Source organism: Megachile rotundata, chromosome 10, assembly GCF_050947335.1.
Source record: "Megachile rotundata isolate GNS110a chromosome 10, iyMegRotu1, whole genome shotgun sequence".
Classification (NCBI taxonomy): Eukaryota; Metazoa; Arthropoda; class Insecta; order Hymenoptera; family Megachilidae; genus Megachile; species Megachile rotundata.
The window spans coordinates 11,450,775-11,462,909 of NC_134992.1; the positions used below are offsets into that span (position 1 = coordinate 11,450,775).

General features: G+C 38.0%; 1 protein-coding gene across 1 annotated transcript in view; it reads right to left on the reverse strand.

Annotated features, from left to right (window-relative positions):
- CAH1 (carbonic anhydrase 1) overlaps positions 1 to 12,135 on the reverse strand; it is a 30,486-nt gene that overhangs the window by 4,427 nt on the left and 13,924 nt on the right. The window contains exons 2-6 of the mRNA XM_012298580.2: positions 11,357 to 11,557; positions 7,215 to 7,336; positions 5,231 to 5,326; positions 3,059 to 3,173; positions 718 to 896 (exon numbers count right to left, since the gene is read on the reverse strand). Of these exons, the coding sequence (XP_012153970.1) occupies positions 718 to 896; positions 3,059 to 3,173; positions 5,231 to 5,326; positions 7,215 to 7,336; positions 11,357 to 11,557 (713 nt within the window). The remainder of the gene's footprint in view (positions 1 to 717; positions 897 to 3,058; positions 3,174 to 5,230; positions 5,327 to 7,214; positions 7,337 to 11,356; positions 11,558 to 12,135) is intronic.

The following is a 12,135-nucleotide window of genomic DNA, read 5'->3' on the forward strand; positions in this document are numbered from 1 at the left end:
GTATCTTATGAACTCTAAATGGTACTCTTGAAAGATATGCGTTAATTCCAGTGTTAGGTAATGGGTGTATGATATAATGTAGTAGGTACTTCTTTCAAGATTAGACAACTTACAAGCTGAGATTAAATGTTGAATATGGAGGTACATGTGAGTAATATGGAGGTACAGTTTTTGTCTGAATACAAGTAAATTAGGTACAAGATGTCTCAGATATAAAATAGTATCTTATGAACTCTAAACGGTGCTCTTGAAAGATATGTGTTAATTCCAGTGTTAGGTAATGGGTGTATGATATAATGTAGTAGGTACTTCTTTCAAGACCAGACAACTTACAAGCTGAGATTAAATGTTGAATATGGAGGTACATGTGAGTAATATGGAGGTATAGTTATTGTCTGAATACAAGTAAATTAGGTACAAGGTGTCTCAGATATAAGATAGTATCTTATGAACTCTAAACGGTGCTCTTGAAAGATATGTGTTAATTCCAGTGTTAGGTAATGAGTACATGATATAATGTAGTAGGTTCTTACAGGAAAAAACCAGACTAGAGACTAACTTACAAGGAAAGACTACTAGAAATTAGGTACCAGATGCAGTGTTAGACATTAGAAGTTCAATGTCAGATAATCAAGAGTCAAGACTAGGTACTAGAAGTTAGGTAACAGGTACAAGTTAGGTTAGGTACTGGCAGTGGCAATCTGCAAGTATACTAACCGCTCCATGATTTTCGTGACAAGGGCATTCCTCTCCACGAGAGAATTTTCGTAAATTGCGGAAAATGTTTAGCTGATGATGGGACACCTCGATGCACTTCTTGAAGAGGATCCAAGTGACGCTTTCGTTGCAAGGCGGTGTCGTTAACGAGCCCAGGTACGTCCAATAGCCATTATCATCTGAAACAATCGATTATGAGTTGAAACTGTCTTGAATTATATAAAATGTAAACCTTTGATCCTCATCCAATTTGCAATAACGATAACGCAATTAGATAAACTGTGATACGATCAATTTATCCAAAAGAAGCTAGTAATTTCTCAAAACAAATAAAGTATTAGGAAAGTAATCCTAACTAATCCGTTGATTGCAACAACAATTTAATTGATTTAGTTATGCAAGTTCTAAAAAACTTGTTCAGATATGGGTTAAAGTATTACAAGCTGAAATTAGCAACCTCGCGAAAAAATTTCCTCGAACGTTCATTTTCTTCAGCAGTTATTCACGTGAACGATGAAAAGCGGACAATCACGGCGATAAACCGACTTCTTTTACGTCTGACGTTCTAATCGGCTGTTAATTTATTAACGCGTACTACGAACGGCGAAGAGAAAATGATTACGTAACGACATTAACGTAACACGTACGGTCAAGACATTTCGCATTAAAATGCGACTGTTTATCTTCTTAAGCTTCGCGTGTTAGTGGTAATCGTGTTCTTTAAGATATTAAACGATAACGTGTAACCCTTTCTTCCCGCATCGGTGCAAATACTGAATATTTCAAATGCGTTTGAAACTTTTCAATCCATTTGTGTCACGGAAACGACATCGATGAAAATTTTAATAGCTGTACACTCCGGTGCAATGTACACTACCCTCCGAATAAACAGGTGTTCAGAACTTTATTCCATGTCAACAAATTTCTAGATCCTCAAATTTCTGTATAATTGAATTACTAGACTTTCAAGCTTTTATATCATTAAATTTTTAGATATCAGTATTTTTTCGGTAAGTTTCTAGATCCTAAAATTTCTATATTAACAAATACCTAGGGCACAAAATTTCTGTGTTGAAAAATTTCTAGATTTCTAAATTTCTATGTCACCAAATCCCTAGATCCTTAAAGTACTATACTCTAGACCCCCAAGTTTCTATATTACCAAATCCCTAGACCACCAAATTATTATTTTACCAAATCCCTAGACCACTAAATTTCTATGTCATTAAATTCCTAGATCCCCAAATTTCTACATTACCAAATCCCTAGGTCCCCAAATTTCTACATTACCAAATCCCTAGACCCCCAAATTACTATATTACCGAATCCCTAGACCCCCAAATTACTATATTACCAAATCCTTAGATCCCCAAGTCCCTAGATCCCCAAATTCCTAGGTTCCGAAATCCCTAGATCCCCAATTCCCTAGATTCCCAAATCCCTGGATCCCCAAATCCCTAGATCTCCAATTCCCTGGATCCCCAAATCCCTAGATCCCCAATTCCCTAGATTCCCAAATCCCTGGATCTCCAAATCCCTAGATCTCCAATTCCCTAGATCCCCAAATCCCGAGATCCTAATTCCCTAGATCCCAAATCCCTAGATCCCAAATCCCTAGATTCCCAATTCCCTAGATCCCCAAATCCCTGGATCCCCAAATCCCTAGATCTCCAATTCCCTAGATCCCCAAATTCCTAGATTCCCAAATCCCTAGATCCCCAATTCCTAGGTTCCCAAATCCCTAGATCCCCAATTCCCTACATTCCCAATTCCCTACATTCCAAATCCCTAGATCTCCAATTCCCTAGATCCCCAAATTCCTAGATTCCCAAATCCCTAGATCCCCAATTCCTAGGTTCCCAAATCCCTAGATCCCCAATTCCCTACATTCCAAATCCCTAGATCCCCAAATTCCCAGATCTCCAAATCCCTAGATTCCCAAATCCCTAGATCCCCAAATCCCTAGATCCCCAAATCCCTAGATCCCCAATTCCCTAGATCCCCAATTCCCTAAATCCCAAATCCCTAGATCATCAAATTTCCAAATTACCAAATCCCTAGATTCCCAAATTTCTACATCACCAAATCCCTAGATTTCAAATTTCTTCATCACAAAATCCCTAGATCCCCAAATTTCTATGAAAAACTAAAAGTCAACGAGCAAATCTTTTAGTTGAGTTTACAATATTTTTTGCAGGAAAGCAAGATTTGTTACCGACTGTACTTGTTGTGAACGAAAAGATCACGAACACGGTTGACAATTTCAATACGTGATTGGATAAGGATCAAGGCTGGATTACACGCATGGAATATTCACTAGTGACATTTCCAAGCTATTTACCGGGAAGAAGCTTGCTGGGATCGATGGCTTCCCTGATCTCCAGCATTTCGTTCTTGTGCGACACGTACGGCAATAAGCGTGCTATCTTATCCATTTCCTCGTGCGTCTTGCCCACCTGTAATCAACAATCAATTTTTTAATGTATGCAACTGTTATCGGTTCGAATCGTGTTTGTAGTGCTTGGTTAATATTTGAGCGCACACTCTATTGATACATCAGGGTATGTTTAAAGGTTAAATTCTCACGAACGAAATGTCTCTCACGAGGATCTTTTCATACAAAACATTTTCGTGTTCTGCAACTACTGCGATTTATTAATATTGTACAAGGCTTGATGTTTTATATGAAGATCATGTGGACTGTTTGGAATATTTTCAGCTGTTTTAAATAATGTTAAGTAACGTCTATAAAGAGACAGTAGTATTTGTATTCTGTTTTGCTGTGTTTTTCTGATCCATAAAACAACTGGTTACCTAAGAAAATATTGCTACGTGTACACGTACGTAACATACGTAAAAGTCATCAATTGCACGCTATCAATTTTGCCATTATTCGAACAAACGGTTGCGCAATCGGTGCGTGCGGATTCCACGTGAAACTCGGTGTATTTCGAAATTCTATTGTAGTCTGTGTAGATAAAGCCTCCTAGATCTTGCCGAACGGAAACAGGTAATTCGAAATTACCGGTTGCAATTTTTTCTCTCAACGTTATCGATCGCGTCCCTCTCTCTAACGATCCTAATGATACGGTTGCCTTTATAGCCCCCTAATTTCGACGAAAAGGAAGAAAATCATTGAGACGAGCAATTTTCCTCGCGGTCAGAACGGCCAGGAAAATTTCACTTCGTCCACGAACGGACGGATAATGATGCTCGTTTTATGGGCTTACGTAACACATCATCAACCGATGATGGAACGAATCGCGTCACTGTTACGGATTCTGCTTACGAAGCTCACCGTCTTATGTAAAAGTTTAAGCGGCTATAAATATTGCGCGTCTAGTTGTGCATCCATACAAAAGGCACAAACAGCGTGTAAACGAATCACGATACGTATTAAGAACATTATCTTGCGGCTTCAAAGTGTTACAGTCATAGAACGAGCACGTACGCTCGAGTTTATGTAAGCGGCGATATAACGCGAGTTTTCTGTAATCGCGATTTTGAGGCTTTTTAAGATAATAGACATGTCTGTTAACATTTTTTGGATCTACTCGTTCGAATATGTACAGTACAAATGTTATGTGTAAACGGCGATATAACACGAGTTTTCTATAATCGCGATTTTGAGGCTTTTTAAGATAATAGACATGTCTGTTAACATTTCTTGAATATAATCATTCGAATACGAACAGTACAAATGTTATGTGTAAACGGCGATATAATGAGAGTTTTTTATAATCGCAATTTTAAGGTTTTGTAAGATAATAGACATGTCTATTAACATTTCTTGAATATAATCGTTCGAATACGAACAGTACAAATGTTATGTATAAACGGCGATATAACGAGAGTTTTTTATAATCGCAATTTTAAGGCTTTGTAAGATAATAGATACGTCTGTTAACATTTCTTGAATATAATCGTTCGAATACGTATGGTACAATTTTTATATGTAACCGGCGATATAACGAGAGACTTCTGTAATTGCAATTATAACGCTTTGTAAGCTAATAAACAAGTCTGTTAACATTTCTTGAACATGATCATTCAAGCTCGTACGTTAAAACTGATATATCTAAACGGCGATATAACGAGAGTCTACAGTAATCGCAAATATAACGTTGCATAAGATAATAAACATGTCCGTTAACATTTCTCGAATATGATCATTGAATCACATACGTCAAAATTGATATATCTAAACGGCGATATAACGAGAGTGCTGCAATCACTATATTTTGAGTATACTATAAACGTTCGTATTAAAATTCAAGACGAAATGAAGAATGATTCTCTAACAACAGGTTCAAAAAGGAAGTTGAATTATAGGTTTGCTAGAGCCCGAGGTTAGCTGCAAGTGTCTATTCGGTTATCTATAAATCGATCAAGCTCTCAATTCGATAAGAGATCGACAGTGATCGATGTCGAATAGATCGGAAATAGAAGGAGACTCAAGCAGGAAGTTTCGAGCTGTGGAAAGAACGGTAGAGCGAACAGAATGATTACTGACCTTCAGGAACACACCGAGAACTGCAAGGCCATCGGATGCTTTCGCGGCTTCGGCGAACGTGTTGTATTTGCTTGTGTTCCAGTGCACCAGATGCAACTGCAACAAGAATAGTACACTCTTAAAGGAGAACAGATGGTGCTCTCGAAATTACTGCTATTGTTACACGTGTACAATGTAAACTGTCGTCAAAATATTACTAGTCATTAATTATTGTTCAAAAATTAACATCAAATTAACATCGATAAGAATTAAATTAAACAGACATTAATAAAATTCTATTTCTAAATCAAATAATTTTTGTAACGAACCTTCCAATTAATTTGTATCACGTTTAAGAATTTCGATAAATTTAATTAAAACACAGAATATATCAATTTTAACTGATGTTACCTGCAATAACATTTTCTAACGCCAATCACGTTTTTCATTAATAAAAGCAACTATCGATAAGCTCAATGCAACTCGCAAATTGTCAGCAGACCATTTGGTATGCATAAATGGAAGTGCATTCCCCCGTGTGCACTCGTAATGCAACTCCGAGTGCATTTAAAAGGAGAACGTGCGTAGAAACGCAGATTCTAGTCAGTCCTCGAATAGCCAAGTAAATTACATTGAATAGATATGCAATCGGATAATCATTCAATTACGCAAGTTTTTTATTCGACGATTCGCTTCGAAACAGACTATTTCTCCACGGTAATCAATCGTCGCGTTTCTTGGTATCGACAATGACATCAGTTGGAGAATGAAAACTTTTCAAGAGGATCATTTTTCTTACTGCTCAATTTTTCATATTGTCAGGTTGGAGAAATATTACTCAGTCGATTTATACGGTAATAGGGAAATTTAGCGATAACTTAGGTAACACATTTATCAATTTAAATAATTAGTTAATGATGGAAGCAGAGGTTTCTGAGAATCTCCCAGCAAAATTTTAATTTTTTTAAATTTTCCAATTCCCACATTCCCCAATTCCTATATACGCGATTCCCATATTTTCCAATTCCCACATTCCCCAATTTCCACATTTTCCAATTCCCACGCCCCCCAATTCCCACATTCCCCAATTTCCACATTTTCCAGTTCCCACGTCCCCCAATTCCCACATTCCCCAATTCCACATTTCCCAATTTCCACATTCCCCAATTCCCACGTCCCCCAATTTCCACATTCCCCAATTCCACATTTTCTAGTTCCCACGTCCTCCAATTTCCACATTCCCTAATTTCCACATTTTCGAATTCCCACGTCCCCCAATTTCCACATGCCCCAATTCCCACGTCCCCCAATTCCCTCATTCCCCAATTCCCACATTCCCCAATTCCCACATTCCCCAATTCCACCTTCCCCAATTCCAACATTCCCCAATTCCCACGCCCCCCAATTCCCACATTCCCCAATTTCCACATTTTCCAGTTCCCACGTCCCCCAATTCCCACATTCCCCAATTCCACATTTCCCAATTTCCACATTCCCCAATTCCCACATTCCCCAATTCCCACATTCCCCAATTCCCACATTCCCCAATTCCCACATTCCCCAATTCCACATTTTCTAGTTCCCACATCCCCCAATTCCCACATTCTCCAATTCCCACGTCTCCCAATTCTCACATTCCCCAATTCCACATTCCCCAATTCCCACATTCCCCAATTCCACATTCCCCGATTCCACATTCCCCAGTTCAAATTCTCCAATTCTCGCGCTGTCTCAGATCATAACGAGATTACACAAGGAAAATGATTTTTCATCCGGTTGTCTCAGATGTCATGGACAGTACAGTGCACGCGTTCGAACAAGGTCGAAGTGACCGTAAGTTCGTACGAATGATTGTAACGCGAATCATGCTCCTCGAGAGTGAATTATTAACGATCCGCTTCGAAGCAGACACTGACTACGAATGGTAGACAGAGGATGCTCGATCGTTCATCTCGTTCAAAAGTGATTGAGTGCGGAGAAGTTTTGAGTTAAAAATGTAACTAACCTCTCCGGCAAATGCCTGGCCATTAACTGTGTGCTCGGATCCTTTGGAGTCGCTGCAACCCCAATGACAATGATACTGTTCCAATTTGTAGACGTCGTCCATCAGTGGTCCTCCGCTCAAAACTGCAAAAAAAAAGTGCATGATAAGTTAATTACACTGTTAACAAATTGTATAGTTCATAAAATGTGTAATTAATAAACTGTACTATCAGGAAAGTGTACAATCAACCAAATGGGCTGTTAACAGAATGTGCAATTCATGAAATGTACTATTGATGTACTATACTATTAATAAAATATATTATCAACGTACTGTACAATTAACAAACTGTACTGTCAGCAAAATGTCTACTCAATAAAATGTACTGTCATCAAAATGTCCACCGAACAAAAAAGAAAATCCGTAATATGTTCCATCAGTAAAATATATAATTCACAAAATGTTCTACTAATAAAATATATAGCTCGCAAAATGTGCCGTTAACAAACCATGCAATCACCAAAATATAAAGTCAGTTAAATGTACATTAAAGAAAGTACAAGAAGTAAATACCCTACAAAGGACGTGTCCAAAATATAAAATCCCACTCTCGCTTCATAAATTATCTAAAAGTGCATTGTGGTGTAAAATGGAATCAAGATAGAATTCCTAAGGAAAATATCATAAACCGCGTTGAAGCATAAAGTTGAACAAATTGGATAGGTTCGTGCGAGTTTCCTCGAACGCTTCGACAGCAGTTTCGTGCCGGTCGAGGAGGCTTTTACCTTCGTGAACCGCTCGAAACGAGGACGACCGTGTCGTGACGCATTATGCGTGCTCACACGTGGAGCTAACGAAACGTTCACCCGATAGAAATAGAGCAGAATTTCAGGGAATCGATGAAACGATAGCGGAACGAAGACGATATAGCAACCCATTTTCTATAGCGATCAGTCACGGTTTACCAGTGAGCACCTGTCTGCCACCTTAGAAAGTTGTTTACCTTTCCTGAACATCAGCGGTTGTTCACCTTCTGCTACCGATCTTAACGGTAAAACAACCATAGTGGTTTTAATAGTTGCCCAATTTCCAATGTGCATTGCCTAATGTCATATCTGGGAATTGAAAGTGATGCGGGATTCGGAGAAGTTGAGGACGATGAGGGGATTGGAGAATTTGGGATTGGGTATTTGGGGAATTTGGGTGGTTGAGAATGTGGGTGTAGGGAGATTGAGAAAATGGAGAAGTGGGGAATTAGGGAATTGGAGAATTTGGGAATTTAGGAATTTAGGGATTCGAGAATTTGGTGAATTGGGAAATTAGGAAATGTGGAATTGGGGAATGTGAGAATTGGGGAATGTGATATTGGGGAATGTGGGAATTGGGGGACGTGAGAATTGGAAAATGTGAAATTGGATTACGTGGAATTGGGGAATGTGGAAATTGGGGAATGTGGAATTGGAGAATGTGGGAATTGGAGAATGTGGGAATTAGGCAATGTGGAATTGGGGAATGTGGGAATTGGGGGACGTAGGAATTGGGAAATGTGAAATTGGATTACGTGGAATTGGGGAATGTGGAAATTGGGGAATGTGGAATTGGAGAATGTGGAATTGGGAAATGTGGAAATTGGGGAATGTGGAATTGGAGAATGTGGAAGTGGGGAATGTGGGAATTGGGGAATGTGGGAATTGGGGAATGTGGAATTGGGGAATGTGGGAATTGGGGAATGTGAGAATTAGGCAATGTGGAATTGGGGAATGTGAGAATTGGGGGACGTGGGAATTGAGAAATGTGAAATTGGATTACATGGAATTGGGGAATGTGGGAATTGGAGAATGTGGAATTGGGGAATGTGGGAATTGGGGAATGTGAGAATTAGGCAATGTGGAATTGGGGAATGTGAGAATTGAGAAATGTGAAATTGGATTACATGGAATTGGGGAATGTGGGAATTGGGAAATATGGAAATTAGGGAATGTAGAATTAGGGAATGTGGAATTGGTGAATGTAAAATTGGAGAATATGGGAGTTGGTAAACTTAGTGACTCAACAGCTCTGATAATTTATATATCTGAAAGAATGCAATATTTTCAAAACTTCTATTCCTCCTCCCAAAAGTGCCAATATTTGTCGAAAACATTAAACAAAAACTCAGACGTCATAAAGCAATAAAAAATTCTACGCATCCAGGTATTACCCTAATCAATGATTTATAATGATAATTCCCTAAAGCCATCCCAAACGAGATAAGTCAGAATTCACTCTGGATGCAATTAATTTGACGAGCCTCTTCCACACGTCCGATAAGCAGATAAAAGTGAAGGATCACGATGGCGATTCCACTAGAAGGATAAGCTGTTGCAGTTGCGAAATTAATGTTGCTTGATGATTCGAAACGCGAACACAGGCTTTCCCTTAGGGATTCCTGTTAGTCTAGGGATTTCATTGCTGTTAGAATGTCGGAAACGACCGATTAGAGGCGCGTTTCGAGGCTCGCGCATGCAACCAATTAGCTTCTGCTTCGCGGTTAACGCTGAAATCTACTTCGAACCGGTTGAAATTAAGTCCGCCACTTTCCTACGGGGAATATTCGGGCCACGATGACGAAACCACTTTTCCATCGACAACGCTTGGATAACAGATTTCGAACTTGAGATTAATCCCTCGATTTCTAATGATGATAACTTATCTGACGAGGTCTTTATTTTTACTCTTATGATGATTTTTATTGTGAGTTTATAAGGAAATTTATTTTGAGACTGATGTGAAGTGTTCTTGATAATGCAATTTGTTGTTGAGTACTTCATGGTTACTGGTTATGTAGAGTTAGATATGTAGTTTCAGGTATTTGGAGGAAAGCTAACAAGTCTGTCATGGACAGAGTTAAGTCCATTAAGACAGAGTTAATATTTTAGTAAACTAACTTAGGTATTTTTAAATACTGCATATAGGTTTCAGAATTACTAGGTACCTACTTTAAGCGATGTTACGTTACCTTAAGTAGCCGAAATGAAACCTTAAGTTCATCAAACTTAAGTTAAATCCTTGTTAATTCGGTGCGTAGGAATTCGGAATTTTGGAATTCGGGAATTCAAGAATTCGGGGTGTAGGAATTCGGGAATTCCAGAATGCGGTACGTAGGAATTCGGGGCGTGGGAATTCGGTGCGTAGGAATTCGGAATTTTGGAATTCGGGAATTCCAGAATTCGGGGCGTAGAAATTCGAAATTATGGAATTCGGTAATTCCAGAATTCGGGACGTAGGAATTCAGGAAGTCCAGAATTCGGGGCGTAGTAACTCGGAATTGTGTAGTTCGGAAATTCAAGAATTCAGGACGTAGAAAATCGAAATGAAACCTTAAGTTCATCAAATTTAAGCTAATCCTTACTGCTACTCAGTACTCACTGTAACACTCATTGCAAGCTACTTTAAGTACATTTGAATACTGCAGACTAATTTGTGTATTCTCAAGTTTGAACTAATTTAAGTAAACTTAAGTATTCTCCAGTCATTTCACCTTGTATTCATAAGTTCTAATGTCATTACATTTTGCTACTCTCATAAGTTTCCTTGTTATCAAGTTTTACTACTCTCTTAAGTCAACATGTCCTTAAACTTTGCTACTCTCATAAGTCTTCTTATTAACAAGTTTTGCTACTCTTATAAGTCGTCTTTAATCAATGTGTCTTAAATGTTTGCTACTGTAATAAGTCTTCTTGTTAACAAGTTTTGCTACTCTTATAAGTCGTCTTTAATCAATGTGTCTTAAATGTTTGCTACTGTAATAAGTCTTCTTGTTAACAAGTTTTGCTACTCTCTTAAGTCAACATGTCCTTAAAACTTGCTACTCTCATAAGTTTTCTTGTTAACAAGTTCTACTACTCTCTTAAGTCAACATGTCCTTAAAACTTGCTACTCTCATAAGTCTTCTTGTTATAAAAACTGTGCTACTCTTCTAAGTCGTCTTTAATCAATGTGTCTTAAATGTTTGCTGCTCTAATAAGTTTTCTTGCCATCAAACTTTGCTACTCTCATGAGTCGTCTTCAATCAATGTGTCTTTAAAGTTTGCTACTGGCATAAGTCTTTTTGTTATCGAATTTTGCAGTTCACTTTGGGAAAAGAAAGAAAAGTGCGTATCGCGGAATGAAAATGGCCTTACAAGTGCCCTCGCCGTCGGTGTCCATTCGCCAGCAATAACCGGGATTAACGAGCGTCCGGGAAGCGGTGGCCGGATATTTCCATTGCAGGGGTTTGCTACTCAACGCCTCGTGATCGGATTCGACTCGATCCGTTTCGATATTCACGGGACTCTGTCTGGAGCCGGCGGCCATTGGAAACTTCGATACCCATGTGCTAGGTCCTGAAACCGTCAAATATTCTTTGTAAGATATTATGTTTCTTGAGATATGAGTCACTATGAAAGTTTGAGGAACCACAAGTCAAAATAACAGTACACAATGTAACAGTGATTCATAAAAATTCCCAAAACTTTCAATAAGTGGATGAACATATGTCATGAGATAATTTCAAGGATATGACGTAGTTGAAGCACTCTAAAAATCAATTATTTAAACTGCCTTTAAATAATTAATAAATTGTTCTCAAACTGAATAATAAATTTTCATTAATTCACATGCCCATTAAATTTTAATATAATTGAATAATTAAGTTTAAATCAGCCCCCATTATGAATAATTATTAAATTTTTTGCAATTTTAATTATCAATTGTCTGATTTAAATAATCACTTAAATTAATTAGATAAAGAAAGAAAGTGTATTAATAAAACAGTCGAAAGATTAGGAACATACGAACATTAATATTGGAATAAAAAATTGATTGACTCGTATCAGTTTTTAGGTTTATCGCTTTCGGGTAAAAAACAAGAGTGCTGTATAAGAAAATAAAGTATTAATAACCTAAATTACCGTGTTGATCT